Source organism: Lagopus leucura, unplaced genomic scaffold (assembly GCF_019238085.1).
Source record: "Lagopus leucura isolate 7727_CA_CO unplaced genomic scaffold, USGS_WTPT01 Super-Scaffold_100028, whole genome shotgun sequence".
In the NCBI taxonomy this organism is placed as follows: Eukaryota; Metazoa; Chordata; class Aves; order Galliformes; family Phasianidae; genus Lagopus; species Lagopus leucura.
This window is the reverse complement of record NW_024962279.1, coordinates 239,694-263,811: the sequence shown is the minus strand read 5'-3', so window position 1 is coordinate 263,811 and position 24,118 is coordinate 239,694. Positions and strand designations below refer to the sequence as shown.

The 24,118-nt window shown below is 38.1% G+C and overlaps 1 protein-coding gene across 3 annotated transcripts in view; it reads left to right on the top strand.

The window, feature by feature from the left end:
- The window catches only part of CFAP20DC (CFAP20 domain containing), a 61,666-nt gene that overhangs the window by 29,006 nt on the left and 8,542 nt on the right, over nt 1–24,118 (top strand). For 2 of the 3 annotated variants that reach the window (XM_042880875.1, XM_042880876.1), the window contains exons 12-15: nt 2,298–2,629; nt 7,515–7,928; nt 10,931–11,134; nt 16,119–16,180. In XM_042880875.1, coding sequence (XP_042736809.1) covers nt 2,298–2,629; nt 7,515–7,928; nt 10,931–11,134; nt 16,119–16,180 — 1,012 coding nt within the window. The remainder of the gene's footprint in view (nt 1–2,297; nt 2,630–7,514; nt 7,929–10,930; nt 11,135–16,118; nt 16,181–24,118) is intronic. The other variant, XM_042880877.1, reaches the window with a different exon arrangement.

Genomic DNA, 24,118 nt, shown 5'->3' with positions numbered 1-24,118 from the left:
CCCTGGGACAGCACTACACTTGTGCCACTGGCTTGACTAAATATTACCTTAAGTTTCATGAGTGGAGAACCTTCATAGGTAGTTATTGTTATTTCTTTAGAGATTGGTCACTATTATTTACTGTATCTTCTAGATTTATCACAGAGCTCAAATCAACAAACGTTCCATTAGCAGGTACACAGTACCTTTATAAAGGTAAATTATATTTTAGCAAGAAAAAAAGAAGAGTAAGTATTGTTTATAGTTTGTCAATCTTAAATATGCAATGTTGAAACCTTCATTAAAATGTTAGGCTGCAATTAGAAGCTTTACCATAAGTCTGACTGTGTGGAAGAACTAATTAGATGTTTAGGTGATCATTCTTGCATTTATCGTGTTTGCTGCAGTGTTGTGATTACATAGCAATTTACATATTTTGCTAAGAAGATGCTCCAAATTGTTCATCACAATTGACATGTAAATGCTGAGTATAAAAGAAATTGCAGTATAGTTTGTGGTTGAGAGATAATAGGATTTGGTTTGGTCGAAAACTCTCCATATCTTTCTCTTGTAGACCATTAACAAAATGGCACAGTGATTACAGGTTACTGAAGTTGCTGAACTCAATACCTCGTGTAAAATGTCATTTGAAAACCTTCCAGACTTAAAGTTTTCTCTTGCGGTTTCAGTTGTATCTGCATGCAGCTTTTTACATGTAAATCCAATTACCTGGCTAATTAAGATATGTTTTCAGGTGAGTGTGACACAATATTAAGTGATCAAAGAGAGAACCCTGCTCTCCTATCCTTTGGCAAACCTGTAGTTATTGATCAAAACAAAAGGCCATTGGATTTACACAAAAAAGGTACTTCTTAAGAGCTATGAATAGCATCACTCATTTCTTGAGACTTAAAACAAATGGCATTATTTACACGTTCAGCTTGCAACTCTTAGAGTCCCCTACAGTTTAAAAGTGATGTCTGTATATTTACAAAATGCAGTTGGTATTGTACAGTATGAGGCATGAAAAGCCTTGAGGCTTCTGACAACAGGGGCTCTTCATTTAGAGACTGAGAAATGTTCTCCCCTGGCACAAGGTGCCAGCCATGAATACACAAGATGTGTTACGTCCCTGCTTTTCACCTGGTACAAACTGCTGTGTAGGATGCTAAGCGCAGTTCAATAGCTTCACTGGCTGTGTTCAGTAAACTGGAAGAATCAGAGCAGCATAGTAAGAAGGCAGGCATTCCTGCCAGCATTCTCATTTTTCTCTTTCTTCTGCTTTCATTTAGTTCAATTTTTTTTTTCCCAAAGCTGAATCTGCCTAGAGTAATAACTATTTCTAACAAAACTGAGAATCAAATTCCATAGTAAATTTACTCTGCTCTGTGACAGCAGGCATTTTATTATTGCAGTGCTACTTTATTATTAGGTTTTTAGTATTTTTTATTGAGGGCTTTTTTTTTTAATATGGTTGGTAACTTTGTTTTATGGAGCCAGAAAGTTTCCAAATCTAGTGAATAATCCACACCACGCTACCTTTAATGAAGATAAGGGAGTATTGCATACTTGAGCAGTTCTCCTTTTCTCAGATGCTATTTGAGATTGGTTTTAATCAATCAAATTGACATTTTTTTTCGATGTCATCATTCCAAACAGTAAAATATAACTTAACAATGAGAATGTAAAAATGGTCTTTTCGTGTTTGTCTGGTGCACTCAATCTTTAAATCCATTTCTGTAGTTTATTGTTTGTTTCAAAATTGGCAGATTAGTACAGTCAGTGTTCAGGGAAACTTGGTGAAACAGATATCTTCATACATTTTTCATGTCATGCTGTTTTTCCAATAGAGCTATAGTTTGAAATTGAGATTTAAACCATAGGTTCTAGACATAAAAGAAAGTGTAGAAATTCAATAATAAAGAAGCAGCAGATTGCAATATGATGAACTTTCCACCAAGTATGTGTGGTTTTTGAAAGGAAAACGTCAGCCACAAAAATAAGCCTATAGAAAAAGATCAATTGCCAATTTTAATAATTAACAGCTAAATAGTTTCAGCTCTGAAAATTACAAGTTTGCATGTCATGTGTTGTGTCCTGTGCATTTTTTGAGCTTTGATCAGGAAATGTTTTGGTTGAGCTCGCCTCCCTAGAAAACAGCCTGATCTCTGTCAGTGCACCTTCATCACTCTTCCAAATGTATACATCAGAACATCTGCATTAAAAAAAAACCTTATTTTTCCCGATGAGAAAAGAGAGTGATCAGTATAAAGTGTAGTTTATATGTTTTACATTGCAGTAAATATTTTGCATTTCAGACGAATGGGTGTTTCCAGAAAGTTTCACTGAGAACATGCAGTTGGATGGGAGCAAGCAGCACGCAGCCACTCAAGATTCAGCTTGCTGTGATGTAACCTCACCGGAGATCACCTCTACTGAACATCAGGACAATGAAATGGGTGATCACAACATGAATCATAAAGAGATTTTCACATTTTCATCAAGACCTCGATCAGCTCCTCATGGGAAATCCCCAAATATATCACCAGAACACTGTATTTTCCCTCTGGATTTGAAGCAAGACAGTAACCACATCCAGGGGGAAACCCAAACTGAAGATAACTTTCAAGGAACTGACAGTAGTGAAGAGGTAGGCCACTTTGTAGGTGCAATTCGTGATAAAATAGCCTTTGTCCTAAAACTCCTAAGTTGAGATTCTGTCTGCCAGGTAGACAGGGAAGATAAATCATCTTTTCCCCATGTACCTTTAAGTAGATTTGTCTCTGTCGGGTTGCTGTATTTAACTGAATACAGGGGTGAAAATGAAGGAATTCCTTCTGTAACAAGAGGACAAAAGAAACTTAAGTCTCTGTCAACCCTTATGCCAGTACAGAGATGTGAGCATTCTTTGAGCATCCTTATAACAGAATTTAAGGAAGCCTGCATCACAGATTTTGGCAAGACATGTTTGTTATGCTTGAATGAGTAAATAAGGCTTCATTGTGCCTTTTGGAACTGTAAGCAGAGACTGTTGTGCTCACCAGCTTTGTCACACATTCTGGTGCATTTCATTTTTAATTACAAAATCTTTTTCCCAGCATTCCAATCTCTTCCTTATAGCTAAGGAGTAAAATACAACCAAGATGCCTAATGCTAGGACACACAAAACAGAAATACTCTTCGGTTCTGGGAATCTAGCTTCCTGATGCTAATTACAACAGATAACATTTTTATCAAGTTTTTTTCCTATGATTTTGTGGGTTTCCCCACTATCTGCAGCACTTAAGCCTGTGAGGCTTTGTTATTTCAACAAGGTTTCACAATTTCAGAGTTAGATCAGTTTTAGGCAGGCTAGTAATTCACAAACAGTATTGTGTATGTGATAACATACCGAAAATACAGAACTGTTACTGTTTGGATTTCAGATAATTTCTTTGTCAGTTATCCTCATGTAAACAATCAGTGGCTTATTTTTGTGACGTGCCTCACTAAAAGCTCTAGGCCTCAGTTCATCTGGCAGTCTGTTAATGCTTCAGCAGACCAGACTGAGGCTGTCACCAGGTGGCTGGCACATTGTTGGGTTGCTTCTATTGCTAGTGGATTCATTTGCTGGAAAACAAACAGAGTTGCAACAGAGCTATGTCCTTGATGAGCTTCTCTCCCATTTAAAAATCCTAAACATTCAAAGCACTCATTGCTTTTCTGTTCTGATATTAACAGATGCCATCATCCATCACAGGAAGCTTTCTGTCCTGGGATATGAAAAAGCCCACACGCTGTATAACATCAGCAGTAATGCAGGAAAGCATGAGGTCCTTGATGGATAGACAAGGCCCAGTGACAAATGTGAAGCAGTGTGTGGTGTTCTTGGGTCTTTACCTTACCCAGCACTGCGAAAGATCTATTGTTCCTCACAAGAAGCTATAAATCTCACATCATTGCATGTTATCTGTAATGTCCTGCCATACTGTCATCCTGCCCCAGAGATTCAGTGCCAAGTGCAGAAAGATAAAGGCAGTGACCAAACACTCCTGCCTTGACAGCACAGGAAGAACACTGTGGCACAACATTAATGATCATTTATAAGGCTGATGCAAGAGAGACTGAAAGAGTATTCCTATCTTGCCTACAAAGATTTACACTGCTATACTAACTTAAAACTTTCTTGGACCATGTGCCAGAGGTAGAATAGAGCATAGACTGTTCCATTCACAGTCTTGGGATGCAAACTGCATTAATAGAGTCAATATTGCATCCGGAGATACATTACATTAAAAAAAAAGCATCAGAATTGTGGCAAACAGACCTACAGCATGCTGATTATCTAACTACTACGTTAATAATTGATAGTTAGGCCATTCTACCATCCTAAAGAAGTCACTGAACCAACAAATTACTTAGCTGACTTGTTTTGTCCATGTTCATCCTCTTCCCTGTACAGATGTGTTCTTTGTTGCTTTTTGCTATAAAGCTGACTAGCATTACACTGATATTCTGAATACTTATTTAATATTCAAATTGCTGAAGACACTTTTATTTCAGGCACTGAAAATACAGGAAATGGGAGCCTGGAAAAGCCATGATAGTTAAACATAAGATCATTGATTTAATAGTAGCTGCTTTTAACACAATTTAAGATATGTATGCAAAATTACCCAAATTCTTTAGCAAAATCATAAGTATTTCCAAATCTTGCTTACAGGACAAAGCATTTACTTACCTAAGTTAGAGTGAATCTTGCAATGATTTTTTTAACAATGCATGTTAATCTAACATGTTGAAGTAAGCTACATTGTGACTGGTTCTTGATACTACAATTGTCTTTCGTTATCTTTAAGTATACTGGAGCTTTCTTTGACATTCAGACGTGTTGTGTTTCTGTATAACATACATGGGTACGTACTCTTGAACGAAACAAGACAAGACAGATATCTCCAGTTACAATGAAACAATTGCATACGGGCATGAATTTTGTTACTCCTGAAAAACAAGTGAAACTTATTTCCTGATGAAAATAATTTTCAAAATAGGATGCCTTTGTAGTTTAAGCATCTCCTATTGCAGAGAAGTACAAAAGTTCCAAAAGTTCTTCTTGTGTTTTGCATCACTCTATCATCAGTTCTAAAATTACATTTAAAGAGAGCAAATCTCAGTTTCATCACAGTGTACATTTGAAGTTAGTGGAGCTGCAAAGGAGAATTATGTACTTTTTGATTAAATCTGTGGAAAAGCAATATAATCCATGAAAAAGTAAAACCGTTGTAAAATACAAGAGACGGGCCATTGGTTTTGCACCAGGATAAATTTCAAATAAGTGCATATTGACTCTATGCTGCATGCACTGGAAGCTGTAGGATATGCATAACAACTGTGCTAGAATTGTACTTCTCATGTAACTTTTGGGAAGGAGATGTTTCAGCAAGGAAGCTGAAAACAGCAAGTATTCATAAATTCCCTTAATCATTTATCAGTGAGGCACTGAAATAGTTAAATGCTGTTATTCAGTTATGAGTCAATCAGTAAAGGATAAAATCTCTTCCTGGTGACTGTGGCTGGTGTTCCCACAAGGCCCACTGCTGCCAAACTCCCTTTTGGCTGTGAAGCCTTCAGCAAAGAAACTTTCCATCCTTATGCAATTAAAAGAGTAATATACTGAGATAATACACTCTTACCAAAGCCGATGGGCAATTTCAGTCTGATACCTCAGTGTTAAAGCTCAGCATACAAAGGGACCATATCCCATCTGCTCCTCCTAGGTGGCCCTCAAGAGTGATTAGAATGATCTTCTTAAAATTACACCTCAGCAAGAGCAATCAGCTTTATGTATCTAGCAATTGCCCAACTGCCCATCTGCATGTTTTTTCCTAGGAATACAGTGCATCAGTGCAAGTGCTGGTTCCTCGGGGAAATCATTCTCATCTTCACTATACATACATGCATATGCTGTGCTGTAGATAACATAGCAAACTTTATTTATGTTTCTGGCACAACATCATGATTTAATATGTATTCAGGTTTTAGAATGATCTGTTAAATATGGCTGAAAGAGACATGGAAAGATGGGAGAGGTTTAGATTTCAGATAAATCAAAGTTAACAATTTATCTCTAGCGTGAAAAAATGCAGTGCTTTCTTTAGTAGTCTTCCACCTCAAATTAACCTAACTTAATAAGGGTTTCCAGCACAGATTTGGTGATAACATATGATAAGTAGAGAAGGGAAATAGAGTTGTGTGTTTCAAGGAAAGGAGGGGAACAGACCTGTTGTTACAAACATCTGAAGTGGGTATCATTTCAGATCCAACAAAAATTCAAAGAACAAAAGCAACACAAAATGTCTGTAAATTTGCTGACATTTCACCTATCTGTACATTTCATACCGTGCCTAAAAAATGTGCAACAATTTAGATAGTGTAGAAATAGTTACATTAGTATACCTTCAGAGAAAACGTGCTGTACACTCACTGTTCCTTTGTTTTTTGCAAACCACAGACAGTGATACTCCAAGGAATCCACCATGCTTACTCACCCCATGTGTATTTTCTTACTCAATGTGTTATAAAATGCATTGCATTGGAGGTTCATATTACATCTGCAAACCATTCTCTGTTGCAATATTTCATAAATAAAAAAAGAGATTCTTTTTCCAATAATTTTTGAATGTACATTTTGTGGAATCCAACCCTGGACACATAGCAGTCAGTAGCAAATTTGGACCACGCAGTAGGACTGGACCTTAGCAGTGAAAGGTGTATTAAAGATACTTTGGCGTCTTACTGAATCTTGCAGTATCTTACATCTGGGCTGGTAGCATCTGATACAGAAGCAGCAGATGAAGGCAAGGCCTCTCTCATCCATTCTTCCATGAGAATAAGCGAGAATAAGAACACTGAGGCAACAACAAAGCAAGTCTAGTGTTTATTTCCCATATGCCTGGATTTGCTGTTAATTGTTGAGATGTAGCATGAGAGAACATCACACACAATTAATGGGAGGTTTTGCAGAGACACTGGTGAGTGTGAATGTAAGGATAATAAACTAACCACCAGAATTCTTCAGTGATACTCAGCTATCATCCAGAGATGAGTAAAGTGATCTCAGCCAGAATTAATCCTTGTATTTTTAAGTTGTGGGTGCAATGTGAAAATACAGAATACTAATAATTCAATGGAAAGTTATTGTTATCATGGACTTCTTGCTTGGTTTCTGTTTTACATCCGTTATAAATGTTCTTGAAATTGATTATTCTATAACATGTAGGTTTAAGAGGTTACCAGAATGCTAAACCTGGGCTAATGTTTTGAGAAGCATAATCCTGTCTCCCTCTCTCTCCTGTGGTTCTCTTAAGATGTAGAAGTGCTTGTGGGTACTCAGGGTTGTTGCCAGGAGAGCAGATGGTTCTCAGAATCTTTTTCAATTTGAAATTAAGCACTAGAAATTGAAGAGCCATTTTATAATCTTAAGGTCAAATATTTTGTGCAAAACAGCACTGTGTGACAGCGAGGGGGAAATCACTCACTTTGTTCCCTGAATTTAGGACAACAACAGCGACTTCATCCAGAGTACTGAGAACCTTGAGATCAGCTGCAGCAGCCAAGGAACGCCTGATTCAGTAGTTTTTAAAGACAACACATTAAAGAGGATATCACAGAGAAATGAAAACTGGAAGAACATGGGATGCAGCAAACAAAACCTCGAGGAAAGCATGGTGTCAAAACCACAGAGTTCTGCTGGGCGAAAGACAGAACCAGTCAGCAATCAGAGAACCTTAAAGCCTACTTTTTCTCTTTCTCCAACTGGAAGTAAAACCGAATTCTTTAAAGTCATTCCAGATGTGTCTGAAAAAATTGAAAAATCTGAGGGACTTTCTGGTCAAATAAAGTCATCAGTCAGCAAAAACTCCCTCAAGAAAGTCTCAAGAGAAAATTTGTGTGTGACAACACAGACTTGCGTAAGTGGTTTTTACTTTGAAATTAAATTTGATTGTTTAGACAAGCTGTATTAGATACAACCAACTGCCTGACATGAGAAACAGTACATCTTCCATCCAGATACATTCTGGCTTCATCATAACAGTCTTTACCAAGCTCAGTCTGTTGAAGGTTGGTTTTCTACGTTTTGTTGCGTATAAATCAATACTATCAGAAATCACAGAGGTTCGTAGATACCAATAGATGTAATTCAGCAACTTGCATTTTGGAAATTATGTGTTAGAAAGAAAAAAGTCATTTTGAGTACCACCTTATTCTGCTCACTTAGTGATGTTCTTTGGTGGAACATCTACACATTTCCTGAAAAGCTCCAGGGAAGGACTGGAGCTGACTCCACAACTCCCTGGGCAGCCTGTTCCAACAAGAGCAATTCAAACTGGGCAACACATTGAAGATGAGCATCTAGATAAGCATATGTACAAGTTTTCAGTCTACCATTGGTATTAACATGCAGATATTGCCATGCCACTGATACTTCAGTGTTTTGGTTTTTTTTTTTTTGGTTTTGTTTTTTTAAATGAATTTAGTCTCTCCAGTACTGGTGTAAGGGTTGTGCTTTATGTATCATCATCCTCTGAGTCTCCAAGGGTTCTAAGAACCTCCTCCTATACTGTGCAAGTTGCTTAGCAGATTTTGTAAGAACAGAACATGTTTTCCTGTGAAGAGTCTTGAGACAGGATTCCTTTGTGAAGGAAACAAAAGTGGGAATTAAATACTATAATGTAGGTGAAAGTATTATTGAGACCTTAAGACTTTTGGATACGAGCAGCCATCCAAGCACAAGGTACTCTTTGTCCTACAGGACATAGTTCCTGGGTTAGTATTTTTCATCAGTTAGGAAGTTAACAAAATTAGTGACAGAAGCCAAAGACATCAATGAAAAATATTGCCAACTGCATGAAGTAGCACTGGAGAATTTCATTGGCTGTGGGCATGAAATTATTTGTTTCCATTTTAGAACACTGTTCTTTGTTTTAGGAATTAAATACAAGACAATAGTTTTTGCAAATGGGTATTGGAGTGAGTGTTCACAGTAGTCTCTTCTAATCTGTTCAAGCAGAGGACTGGTAAAGTAACAAATGTTTAACCAACTCTTAGTGCAATCAATTTGCTAACTGCTTAATACATTTTAAGGATCTAGTTGCTTGCAATGTTTTATTCATGTTTTAATAGAGTTCTCAATTATTAAGCTCAAATATTTTTAATTAAGAAAGAAGTGCAGCCCTCTGGGTAATATTGCAACCACGTAGAGAGCTGGTAATTAAACTTTCTGCACGTGTAACTACATTAAACAATCCTGAATAAAGCATTCAAGTCCATAAGAATGCAAATGTCATATATGAAAAATAGATATAAATTTAAACAAGTTTTGTCAATCTAGCAAAGGATTTCAGAGTTTAATAAAAATGTCCTTTTATCACAAGGGGAAGATAAGCAAAAAGACAAGATAAGCTTTTAATTACTAAATGAAATATTCATTTTAGACAAATTTACAAGTATCGCAAAAAATTACTTTTTACATCAGAAGTTTCTTCTACATTTCAAAGTAAACTTCTCAAATTCAATTTTCAAATTCCCTCTTTGAAAATCATCCAAGATCAGGAAAAATGTGTGAAGAGGCTTTGCTGTAGTGGTCAGTGGCTGCAGAACACGCAGTCCCAGCTATTCTTTTGTAATACAAGGAGTTTGTTGTAGAGAATATTATAGATTGAAAGCTTTGCTGATAGTTCTTATTTCTGAGTACGGTACTTCAAGAGTGAGACCATTGCAAGAAACGTGAACAGACTGCTTGAGCGAGGCCAACAAGTCAGTCAAGTGTCAGGAATTCTTTTGTGAAAAACAAAATCTAAAGATCTGTGCATCTTTTTATTGGCATAAGAGACAAGATCAGAGTCAGGGAACGTTTTGTCTTTATTAGGGAGAGGATGAGCAAAATGTCCTTTCAGTTCCTAGTGCATTTATTGTGCATGGTGCCAGTTCATTCCTTTGTTTTAAGGACTGCATGCCAACAGATCCATATGAGGTAAGAAAAATAAGGAAAAGCCTCTCTTATTGTAATTAAATAAATGAATTACAGAAGGTTTCTGCGTGGGAAAATTAACAGAAAGTCAACATCTTCAGTAAGATCAATGACAATTTTAGCAGCTGTAGATCTAGCAGAATACTGATGTGCCAAAGCGAGGCAGGCTTTCCACACAGAAAATAGCAAGCTCAGTGCATAGTAAGCAAGGGAGTAATAGTAGCTGAACTATTAACTTGCGTGTAGAAAGGTCTAGAAAAAAAATGTCAGGTATTATTTTGGAATTAAAAGTAGTAATAATAATCACAGGACTCAGGAATAAAGCGTGGAGCTCAAAAACCAGAGGTAAAAAAAGGGTAACAGCTGAGCTAATCGTGGAGCTCATGCACTGAGCCATTCAACCACTGAGCCTAAAATAAATGCTACTATTGTCATTACTTTTTAATATGTATACACTAGCAAATTACTACAGTAGTCTTTAAAATTTAGTGCTGATGTGTAGCTTTCCAGATAAATTCTATGCTGTGTTTCACAAATAACTAACTGTTATGTTGATGGTGTTTATGATACTACGATAACTGTATGATTAAGTTTATTTCAAGACCTGTATCAAATGTTTAAGCAATTTTAGCTGCGGGATTTTCAAACTTTTAGAATAATAACAATAATAATCATATTTTTATTACACTGGAACAGCAACTTCACCAAATATGCTGAACCCAACCCGGGGTCACTAACAGTGCTGTGCTCTCCTTCCTGTAACAACGCATGCCTGGCCTCCATAGCTGAGCAGAAATGTGTTAACTAATCTATTCTACTAAACATTTTGATTCCCTTCTAGCATTGCAGCTTCTTTAAGCTTCCCCAGAGGCATTCGTTTCATTCATGTGTTCTGTTCCATGATCCTGTCCATATTGTTGGCTTCTCTATTTTGTTTCACAGGAGTATGACTGGAAGAACTACCAGTCAAGCAGACTGAGTGCATCCGAACTGCAGATGCTGGCTAGCATGAAGAGGCAACAGAGTGAAGAATTGAAGGATACAGGAACCTCACATGGGTTGAGTGCATCACAGATAGACAACTGTAACGTTAACATGAGTACAAGCAGTGATGATACAACAACCTGGAATTCTTGTTTCCCACCAGTAAGTCTCAATCTACAATATTTTCCCTGAAGTTCTAATTTTTTTTTTTAATTATTATTATTTCAGTGGTTTTGAATATTAACATTTCTTTAAGTAGTTTCAAAAACTAAGGTATCTTTACCAGATGTTTCTTAGAACTCATTAAGTAAAATACACAACCAGAACATACTTGCAGCAGCTTCTATATTACCACTATGGAAAGAAATACCTCCTACTTATTTCCATGGAAGCTACAACAGATACCAAGGGCACAACACTATTTGTTAAATCAAAACCCATGCACCAGTGGAAGGTGTGATAGTGCCTTCTTCCAGGACAGGAGCCTAATTATAAAGTTATTAATCATGATTTAGTTTAGAAAGCAATACAGGAGAAAGCAGCTTACCCTTTCCAAAGACTGGTGGAGACTCAAGCAGGGTACCATCCCAAAAAGAAAAAAAGAAATATTGTCCCCTTTGCTGCTAACCCTTAAATGAGGGTGGACTCTGGGTCCACCCCTTCTGGTCACTGAGGGGGCATTGCTTGCACCTGTGCTCCCTGGATTAGCCATGCCTTCTCACCTGGTGTTTTATAGCTGCTATGATGACATTGTTGCTAGGAAAAATACTGCCAACACAGTGCAACTTTCACTGTGCTCACACCTATCGTTTGGTCTCCATAAACAATTGCAAGCATTGAACAATAGCAGTGGGTGCCATTTTTTCCAGATGGAGGAATTCACTGACATACTTTTGCTTCATATGTGCTTCCATGTCAGATGCTATTCTGTCAGACTGCCCTTCTGCTGCCATCTGTCACAGCAACAAAATGCAAGAGAATATTGGTGGGAAGGCCCAGCCTCTGCTGCTGCATTACCAACATCCACCTCTGACTTTGCAGGCCAACATAATAAAATAGAAGGCATTACTTTCAGAGCAGCCCTGGCATATATTCTTTCTTAGAATCCTGAATAATCATGTAGGTTGCACAGCTTGTCAGTAGCAGCTGACAGCCTGCAGATGTGTGATATAGCACTTGGAAATATCTTCAGAATGAATGAAACCCATAGATACCAGCCAGCAATTGCTTTCCAGTGTGAGTAATGGAGAACAATTGCTTTTTACAATGATAAAGTCTCATTACTGAACAGCTAACTGTTTAAAGGACTGAAGCAGGAGAGCAGTGTCAAAGAGCTGCAGTAGCTCTGAGCACTTAGTGTGTGATCCTTCTGTATTTTACACCTTGTATCATTACTTGTCCTGGCCCAAAGTGCTACCAAATCTCACAGCTGCACTATGTGACAGAGTGCTGTTATAAGGAGAGTATTTGTTACAGTCCACCGAAGAGCATCGAGTGTATGAAATCAGGGCAGAGCATTCCAGCAACTATAGCAAGGTATTTGCAGGAGCTGCTGCAAAACTAGATAACCTCACACCCCATTTATATCGCAGCAAAATAGCTCTTACTTTATTACAGGTGAAACAATAATAAATAATGAATGTGTCTTAAGTAAAGCCCACAGCTCTCAGAGGCAGCTCCAGTGTTAGGAGAGTAAGCACTGCTGTGTGCCCCAGTATAAATTCTTGTAGGGCAAATGCTCTGAAATGTTAGCTGCAAATTATCTCCAGGAACCTACAGGGCCCAGATGGAGTCCTGTAGTCTGGACAACACTCTCAGTCATATGGTCTGATTTGGGGCTGGTCCTGCATGGAGCAATTGATGATCCTTGTGGGTCTCTTCCAGCCTGGGATATTCGATGATTCTAAAGGATTTTGTAAAACGAAAGGTACTGCTCCAGTACTTAGTGAACCACAGGCTGATTGCCAAGAGAGCTCTTTCATCTCACTGCCTTCATAGTTTCTGGATGCTTTCAGACAAATAACATCAGTTTTAAAAAGTGTTTAGATAAAATAGGTTAGTCATTTCAGTTGTAATTTAGCATAGCTGTAGCGTTCTGTTGGCTTGGAAATCTAGAAATGTCTGCTCATTTCATATAGCTGTTTTAGTGAATCCCCACACTAAGCATTCACATGTGCAGTAAATGTATTATTCTGTGCAGAGATAGACTAAATAACTGAGAGATCGAAATACAGCCTATCCAGAGCAATTAGAGCATGTTTGAATGTTGTTCCTGCTGGATTTCAGTCTTTGTTTTTATGTCCCCTCATCTTTACTACTGCAATCATTCAAGCTGAGTCGAGAAAATTTGCAGATGATCAATCCCTCCAAAATCCAACATACAAACTGTAGCAAAGTTTGTATCTGCAGCCATCTACCGTTGCTTTGTCAAATGATTTTAGCCGTACAGGAAAGAAAGAGAGGAATCCTCATATCATAGCTTGAGAAATTAGGGACAGTTTGCACTTCTTGTAACGGTTAGCCTTTCATGCTTCCATGTGTTTCCAGGTAGCATCTGATTATTTAAATCGGTATTATTTACTTTGTGGTCTTCCAAGATAATAACAAAAGTACTTTTTGTTGTAAATTTTCGTTCATCTTATAGAACCTTTTTGTACCTTGTTTGAATCTGTGGCAACAGCACCACCAGAAGGCAGATTTTTGTGTCTCTTTCATTCTGAAATACATACAGTGTTCTGTGAGGCAGTGCAGTGTATAATCATGTTAAGCAGTGAACATACATATCAGAGTAATATTTTCTCAATCAAACACATTTTTAGTTAGCTTGTTTTTTCCATCACTTGCCTCTATCAGTGTGATTTCCAGATTCATCGAAAATTTTCATGTATTACTGACTAATGAATTTCAGCAGGCTTCTGAAGTGAAGGCACAAAGATCCATCATATTGCTAAGCTGCAGTTAGAACAGATGTCCTTAAAAAACTATAAAACTGATATACTAAAACTGTATTTTACAACCTATGATGGCTTAGCAAGAACTGAGTAGATGCTGTCAGGAGAAGTTGTTGAAATGCAAGTTGTTTAGCAGCTGCTGTAAACCATGACAGCCAAAAAGAAATAAAATAGCTTTGAATATTACACATTACCCTGCGTAGCTATCAGCTATAAATATAAACTGCTTCTTTTTTTTGAAATGAATTTTACTTCAAAGGAGAACTGCGAATCTGTGCAAAAAGTGAGTGGGGCACAGGGCAGAGCTCCAAATTAACGACAAATATATGTAGAACTAAATATTTTAAGAAGATGGTATTTGACTGAATGCTTTCTGAAATTTCAAGTATATGAAGCTCAGTGTTAGCTTTGCAACAACATGCAAGACAGCTCTATGTACTGCAGAGTATAATGTGAAGTTTATATTATGAATTATCCAAGAATTGTCGGAAAGCTCAGGAAATAACTCTGCTTTAATGCCTTGCTCTGTGTTGGAGATCCAGTCAGATCTTCCTGCCCTGTCAGGGAAATTCAGCTTCTTGGGTTGCTGTTTCCATACAACATCAGACATCACTTTAGATGCAACACAGGAATTTTGGAGCAAGATCACGTAGAAGAGAGTTCAGAATATCTTCCTGTGCTCCCTTATTCTCAGTCAGAAATGCAAAGGAGAATGAATTGTAGAATCATAGCATTGTTGAGGTTGGAAAAGACCACAAAGACCATCAAGTCCACCATCAAACCACCCCCACCACAGCACAGCCCACATCCCTCAGTGCCACATCTCCACGGTCCTTGAACAGGGATGGTGACTCCTCCACTCCCTGGGCAGCCCGCTCCAGCCTATGAAGGTTCCCTCAGATTGCTAATTGATGAACCCTAAAAGCTAACAGTGGTGTAATGCTCTGTCATTAGACTCCAGGGTATGCTCACTACTCAGACGTGTCTTTCAAGCACAGAGTACACACAGAACACTAAAATTACTTGTTTCTCAAGCAACTGCCTAAATGTAAATTCAATCAAATAGATTTTGAATGAGAAACCATTTGAAATTTCAAGGTTCTCACTTAGTTTTTGGAAGGTCTCCTGCCCTCCATTGTGATGATTCAGAAAAGGAAACACTTTACACAGAAATGGTCTGACAGAACTGAAGTCTGACAGACAGGAGTAGTGATATTTAAACCCAGAATTATTCCAGCTGAGAGCTCAGTTTGACAGCCCCTGGAGGGATCTATTCACATCAAGTCAAATTGCAGAACTGAGGCAGACTATTCTTTACTATGAAATGAGACTAAAAATTATTTAGACAGATATTTTGGTTCATAGACTGACTGATTTACCTTCTGTCTCATCCACAGTCTTCCACTAGCCATCACTTGGGAATTGCACCATCCATGACCAGGCAGTGACTTATATTTGGCAGTAATTAGAATGTCATTCATCCCAAGCATACCATCTCTCCCCACTTCTTCAAACGATGAGAACATTCTCTTTTTAATTAATTTTGATAAAGATGCAGTTCTTTTCATAATACTTGGTATTTAACATCACACTAACTAATTTGTACAAGTATTTTTAATGCATGCTCATATTCTCACTTGTTTCTGCTTTTGCTTCAGTGGTTTGTTTACAGCTGTCCTGACGCACTGCGTGATGTGTTGGGGTCTTACCTGCAAACATTACCTATATTTTGAGACAAGGTGTATTTTTATATTAGTTTATGAAAATCAGTGTTTCTGGCAAATAGCTGTTTTAGAGCCATAAGCACCCAATAATTTAATATAAAGCTTTGGGGGCACATTATTACTATTGTTTGTAAGATTTGGACATTTTTTAATCAGAAATTATCATCACACTTCCCTCTCTGTGCCCTGGCCCTGTCCCCACACTCAGACAGCAGAGAAATGACTGCGTGGTCGACTCCTTCATTCATATGTATTTCCACCCAGATAAGAATCATCTGTTAAGTTATACCCTTGCACAGTTAGGATCTGAATATCCCTTTTAGATTTCACAGATAAGACGAAAGACCATAAAATTCCAATATCAGAAGCTGCAAATGCGTATCCTTATAAAGGATCTCTTTCATACTTTTGAACGTTCTGAAGGAATATTTGCAAAGTTATTTTCTCACTGTTATTTTATGTTTTCCATAGCCCGTCAGTCAGGAGCATCACTATCAGAAAGAAATGAGCCCACTTTCACATTCCAACCCACGGTAAGATTCCATTTATAGCCCAGGCAGTAAGAATTCAGTCGGAGTGTTCTGAATACTAAATGTGACGTTCTTTGATTTAATCTTAAATCTCCTTTTGGTTGCAGCCTCCTCTCAAAGAGCTTTACTATTGCTCTTTTTAGTCATTGTCTACAGGCTGCAGTAAGTCTGCATTGTCCCAGAATACAGGGCTGGATTCAGCATGGTTGAGATGTACCCTGTGTATTTAAAGGAACCAGCACAGCCCTTGCTCCTCCACGTGCTTTGACGCGTGATTCAGCAACTCTTCTTCATCTGACATCTATACACTCTGACCTGTTTCTTTCTCTGTCTCTGCTTTGTAGACTCAGAAGTAGAATTGCACCTGTGACTCCAGGTGTCAGGGAATCCATTTGTTAGAAAAGGTTTTAATGTTACTTACTTGGAAAGGAGTTTCCAATAGATAACCCAGCCTGGACAAGGTGCTAGGTAATAACACTGTGGGATGGTTCAAACCAATCCTGTCTACAATGTATTTTGGATGTCACGTTTTTAGTCTTATCTGTTCTGTTTGGAGTCAGCACCAAAAGCCCAGTGACTTTAATGTAAGATAAGATGGGGATGTCAAGACAAGGGGAGATGGTGGCTGAAGAGAAGCAGTGAACATTCAGACAACCAGATTGAACTGTCCTGTTTCAGAATTGCCTTGCACCTGTGAAAGCCCAGCATCATTTTGCCAGTTCTTGAACAGCCTGAACAGGAGGCAAACTTAAATTTTAAAGCAGTCCTACTTCCCTTTCTGTTGGTGTGATTAACACAGATTTTGCATGTCTGAGTTCTAGCTGGACAATGCATGCAGTGCTGGGAGGGATATGCAGAGAGGGTATTTTGGGTATGACTGCAAGAAAGCTTGCTTGATTTCTTTTCAGGATACCAACAGTGTGAAATTTTATGACGGTGCACCACCAGCCAATTGTGCACCATAATATTCATTTCTCCTCACACAGATGTTTTCAGTCACTTGTTTTACTTGCCATCCATGTTTTTATTATCTTCTTGTTAGATTTTATGGAGTGAACACAATGAAACTTGCTGTGCAGGTTCACCCAGATGCATCACTCATTGCAACATACAGCCATATGTTTCTTAGCACACACAGCATATTACTGGAGTTAAAATACAAGCCTGGATTCCTGTCCCATTTCATAACTAAACCTAAGTGCCAACACTGTTCTAGAAAACCTCTCCACCTTCCATGCTACTTGCCCAAGGAGCTATCTCTACCCTTTCTAATTGTTACAGTGGACAGAGTGGATGGAGAGACTTGACTATAGTCCAGGTTAAGTTATCCAGTGCCTTGCAACTGACCAGGACTCCTATTCCAGAATTGATTTCCTAATTCTGATGGCGTAAGAATAGCCTACATTTTAGCACAGGCTGCACTGCTTTTCTACTTCCAGCCAATAGGTTGAGTCAGGTTTTGTTATTCGTATTCATGTGATAAAGCAATTTGGTACTCAGTATGTTTTATACACTGAAAAAGAGAAGAAGCACCAGTATCTGTAAAAATAAAGCATTTCAGCGTATTGAGTTTAGATGATCACCAATGAAAACTTATATTTCCATATAATAAAATCTAAAACAAAATGGTATAAACTACAACTTTGTTCTCAATCTGTTTTAATCCAGTACACAGAGCAGACAAATTTACCTAGAAGTCATTTTTGAGAAATGCAGGCAAAGTATTTGTAAAGTACCTGAATGCTTGGAAGTGCCTCATAAATTCTGCAGCCCTTGTGAACGGCCAGAAAAGTATTATTGGGCTGTAAATAGGGAAGATGACAAAATTATGAGGTCAGTTTGCATCACAGTGTAAAAACTGGAAAAGATGTGTGTGGAATATCATGATTCACGTTGTTAACTTTCATTTATAATGGAAAATTTAGTAATGTTTTCCACTGAGGGTGTGTATGTGAGAGAGAGAGAAAATTAACAGTAATTTTATAACTTAGTACTTAAGGTATTTTTAAAAGCCTATTTTAACGAGTAGTGTATGGGTAAGTGGAAAATACCTCAATCTTTGTATGCCTATGATAGCTAAGAAAGCAAACGTGAGAATATCTGAAAATCTGACGTATCCTGTGTGGGATAAATATCATGGTACAAAGAGATTTACATTAGGTACTTACTGATAGAACAAATAGCTTGTTGTAAAGAACAGTAAAGCATGTGACAGGTCTGAAGTAACTTTAGGAGTCATATCAGTGGTGTTTTCTGGGAAACTGAGAGAGCCATGTAGCAGCTATTGTCCAAGAGGAGCTTCTGTCCATTAGAACATAAGGCAGGAAAGAAAGCATCTGTGAAGATAATGGAAATACAGTCAATAAAAAGACCCAGCTAGACTCATTTTCCATTGGATCCACTGGGTGAAGGTCGTAAGTCTGCCAAGAATATTGCTGCTGCAGTACAAATCATGCCCAAATCATGCAAGGCACAGAACCAGTGAATGAAAGGAGGCAGACGGACTGCAGAGACACAGAGCCAGATGAGAAGAAGGCGTGCGGTGTCTCGAGCCTTAGCTCTGCAGTTCCCCATGCTGGCTGGTGCTTGGTCCGAGCTGAGTCCCATAACTGCTTCCTTTCCCTTCAGATAGGAAACTAATTAGCTGTTACTTCTCCTTCCAGAGCAGGGGCTGGAAACTGCTATGCTTACTTAGGAAGCATTTCAGCAGCACTGTCCTCCAACATATTTGTGTGCTGTAGATTTGGAAGTTGCATTAAAGGAAATGCTGAAAGGAAGTTAATATCACAGAGGAATTGCAGCAGTACTGAACTGCAAAGCGAGGAACTGTTCTGTAAAAAAGATATTTAGCCTAATTGTATGAATAGATTTCCTACAGATCCTACAGATATATCCTACAGATGCTCTTCAGAAAATTTATTTCTGATTTTCCATCTTTGAGAGATATTTTTTTAAGTTGAGATCTGTCTTTATAAGCATTGCCTCCCCAGCTCCTCAGCTGGCATCCTGCTCAGCTCTTCCCAATCTACCAAATTAAATTTGTTCCTCTGAAGTTCAAACAGCTGTTCACAGAAACCGTGCGAGGGCAGGACATAAATATTTCAGCACATCGTTAGGTGTCTTTTCTAAGGAAGTTTGTTTTACTTCAGTAATTTTATATAAAACCTACACAGGCAATGCTTTATTTAGGTTGTACCCAGACATTTGGTTCTGTATGTTTAAAAAATATGAATTCCCATAGCGAACCATGGGCACGGAGGTTTGATGATAGTAAATATCTGCCTGATTTGGGCTATGGCCAAGAATACAAGACCAGCTCATACAACACAGGCTTCATTGTATGAGAAAGCTTATTTGTCAATAGTATCCAAGTAAAGAATGAGTGATGAAGCCATGTTTCATTCACAAATTATTATTTTTGTAATTAATTGCTGGTGGGTTTCATATATTAACAGCTCAACATTAACAACCTTCCAAAGTGTGGAGTGACAGCTTTTCCTAGGCTGACTGCAGTCTGCAGAAGTTCATTAGTGTCTCAGTCAATGAAAATGATCTTTGGAAGCATTGTCTATAGCTCTGCTATGGGTTTCATCCTGCAAGAAACTGATGAAGCTATGAGATGCCATTTTGCCACATCCCCATCTACTCTTTCCAGTGTCTTGTACTTGTCTGTGATTCTCTGACCTGTGTTCACATCAGTTATTACCTCTGTAAGTTTTGCTACGAGAAGAGAGCATTACCATTGCTCTAAAGGGATAGGATTCAGGACCTGCAAGTCAGCTCCTGCTTCTGTGAAATGTTCATTTTTACCTTAATTTCCATCATGGTTTTGTTACAAACTAAAAAGAATCAGCTTAAAACCAAGGAACAGGTTTGGTTCCTAGAATGTTAACGACATCCAATGATATTATGAAGTGTTTATGGGAAATAGATGATGCAGTTCAGGCTGGCTTTTTGTCTAGATGTATGTGCTATCTATGAAAAGTGTCACACTGTACTGTAGTTTAAATCCTTGAAGCTTTGCCTCTTGTGGATGTGATAGGAAGTTCCTTGTCTCTATAACAGGCTGATAAGGGCCTGCAGTCATTGGCAGATGATAAATAGTCATTGACCTTACCTGACATTGGCATGGTGCAGGCTGACTAAAGCAAGGTGTCCTGTCATTGTAACCTACCATTCCATTAGAATGATTGGTGTGTCATCATTCTTCCTTCCAATACAACCCAAAAGAAGAAAGTAAAAACACTTTCTTGTCTTTTTTTGGTGAAGGTATCTCTCCAGTGGAAGTAATTCATATTCATATAACAAAAAATGAACAAGCAGCAGTTGCCTTTTATGACTGCTCCCTATTAATTTTAGAAAGTAAGTTATTTTTCCCACTTTCTTATAAAGTTTCTGGTACCAGTCTTTTTCATAACCTACTCCTGCCATAAATGTTGCCGTGATCACAGCACATGAAATTTGTGTATAGAATCAACAGTTCTAGCACACAACCATAAACTTTGCAAACACTGAAGTACCAAAACTAAAGATATGTTCAGTTTTTAGACTGACATTCAGGTATTCTCATCTGCCCCAGAAGAAAATTAAATATGCCAGTAGCTGATGCATGTCGTCCTACCACTCATATTCAGTTAAGATTAAGCTCACCTATAAAGTGATGCAGCAGAAGAAAGATTGTAGTTATAACATTTATTTGTGCTACACCAGAACTTCTCTACCGTGCATGCTGTAAAATTCAGTTGTAAAACATATTTGTCTCCCATATTTCCAGGTAAGGGCATAAGTACTCTAATAGCATAGAGTTGAGAAGGAAATTTAAAGGATGTGTTTTACAAAGAAGCATATTTATTTTTGTGATTCATTAGAAGATGGAAGTCATACAACTCCATTATTTCTGCAAAACAGAAATTATTGCATTAGGAACTATTAGGAAATTACACAACAGTTGTCAAAATAAGTGAACAACGTATCAAAAAATGTGCTTTGCTTTTTCATTGTACTCATTCAGTTACTTTACTCATCCACAAAATAGTGTAATTTGCAATAGATCTCCCCATCGTTAATCTGAATTAGCAAAGTTCTGCTGCATTTGTCAGGCTATAATATGCATGAAAAAGAGCATGACAATAGAAGCAAATGGCACAGGAAACATCTAATTGGAAAGGTTAAATTTTTTAATCATGATGGTAAAAAGCTCAGCTGCAGAAAGATTGTTGAGAACTGAGTGGCTAACATGCAAAAGCTTGTTAAAATAATCCAGAAATGACTTTCTCTTGTACGGGAATCTGAGAACATGAAGTCATGGCAGCATGAGCATGGAAGACTAAAAGACTAAAATATAAAACATGGAAAATGCTCCTAACCTTGTGTTCTATGCTTGGAATAAAACAGGAAAATGCAGAGCTGCATCCCCACATTAGTCTTGGTTCTTGTCTCTTGTGGTCTTCACCCATGTCAATGGGCTCAATCTCTTAACAGCAGGAAAAATAGCATTTAACAGATATGTCTTAGGTCCCCCAGTGTCCCCTGTACACGTTTTCTTGTTGTCGTTGTTGCTTTTTGTTGTTTTTTTCTTTTTTTAGTTCCTAGCTGTATTCCCATTCTTGCCATGGGAGGGAAGTAACTAAACTCACAGTTTAGGGGTACTCTAAGTTGCTTGAGAACCTTGACACAGGGCATCTCAAAATGTCAGCACCAAACAGTACCTAGTGCCTAAGCATTTGCTTCGGATGCTGTCCTTTGCATCTCCATGATGCTTGGCTGAATAGCCTTTTAAGAGAACTGCTGATGGTATTCGGCCCCACAGCATCTTTTGCTAGGTACATTTCATCGTCACTCTTCCCTGAATAAAGCGTCGGTGCCTACTTGAGGTGAGACAAAAGATTTTCTATTTATTGCTGCCCATAGAAAGCAAATCAGCCGGTTTGTTTCTGCAGCAGCCCGTGTTTGAGTAGCACTACGGACTGGAATTCTGCATTGCTGAACTTTCTGTGGCCAACAGCCAACTGTTTCAGGCTTTCCCAGGACGCAGCACGTGCTGGCTGCTCACGTACTGACTCGCCATCCCTTGTTCCTGGTGGGATGTCTGAAAGAGATCCGTATTTTTTTCTTACAAAGTAAAACTGCCAAACTGCCTGGGTTTCCAAGGGCACAAGTGCCCACCGCCTCCCTTCCTGCTGCCCCGCTATCATTTGTGTAATTGCTTTGATCCATCATACAGAGTGTTGCTTTTGATTCCTTTTGCTGTTGGTGACAAAACATGATGTTTTTCAAAAATTAGAGCAAGGCAGCATACTTCTCCCTTTGTTGGTAATGATTAAGTTTCCAGCTCCATGCTGTACCATTCATTGTATTAATACACCAGAAGGTCAGAGTTCCCTAGCATTTTTTTTTTTCACTTTCTTGTAAAAGAAAGGTAATTTTCACAGGCTGGGAACATTCAGCTGCATCACCTTTAACAAGTTTGATAATATTAAAGTTAGTGTTCTGTTGAGTCATGTTCTCTCCACTGATCTTTAAAAGCCCTCTGGCTGCGTGTCATCCATTAAAAGTTAAATGGGATGCAGCCTACATTCAGGATGGGCAGAGCAGTGAGGTGCTGTTAGCAGCTGACTGCGGAGAAAAGGAATTACTTTAATTGTGACAAGACTCATTGGGTGCTGGATTCAGGTGTTTCTTGAATGGTGAAACAGTAAAGTATAATTTTTTAAACATATGGTTTAAATAATTGCTAAAAATACGTGAAAAAAGAAGCAAACCTTTCCTAACAGATGCTTAATTAAGTGTGGAAATCTGGTTGATTGACCAGTGAATATCTGACTTACATGACTAGAACTCTCTTGTTTGATTAGATTAATATATTGGAATTTTAAAACACATTTGCAGATTCTTTACTTGTGATGTATACAGTTGGTCTCAGACAAGTGAATCTAAGCCAGCAAAGAATAAAGGGCCAGTCTTTTACTTAAGTTAGATGATAAAACTGGTTTTCTATTTTAGTGTCATTTACTTCACTACTGAACATTAAAACTATAATGCAGCCAGCAAGTCAACAGGGTGATGCATTAGAGGTCTGGTCTTTAAGTAAATCACAATGTTACTGTTATTTAACAGAAGCTATCATAGAATCATAGAATGGCTTGGGTTGGAATGGACCTCAAGGATCATCAAGTTCCAACCCCCCTGCCACAGGCAGGGCCACCAACCTCCACATCTGCTGCTAGACCAGGCTGCCCGCGGCCCCATCCAGCCTGATCTTGAAAACCTCCAACTGTGACAGAAGCTTCATGTATTTAACTACGAAAACTTGACCAAACAGCACAATTATGTTAATTACAAAGAAGTAAAACGTCCAAATTCAGATCATTCTTGTTTTTAGACCGGTGAACATGAGCAGCATGTTTCAAATATCCTGCACAAATTTATCATTTGAATTCACATAATAAAAGAAAAATGGGAAAGCATTAAGAGGCCAAACTTTGACCTGCTACCAGTCAGCCTGGTCATAATGTCCACACAAGTAACAGCAACTTACAGCACCCAAATATCTTGCTCAATAAGTAGAATTCACATTTCCTTTATCATCCTGAATCCAATCTATCACCAATACACAAACACGTACTCTGATAAGTCCCTAAGAGGAACAGATTCAAGTCTTTCATGCATGGTTGCATCTGGGCTGTTTATGATCTCTTTTTAGTTATTAATTCATTGGAAATTAAACAATTCTATGCTTTTTTATTGTATATTGTATATTTTAATGGAGGCTCTTTGCCTCCATTAGTAGTATAGTGTTTGGTGGGCTGGACTTGCTGAAGTGGTTTGGAGAAAGGAAAAAGTCATTTTGTAAATACACTCACGATTTTCTAAATCTCAGTGGTAGCAAAAGAAGAAAGTTCCAGTAAAGCATACAGCAAATGAAGATATTATGTATTAGGG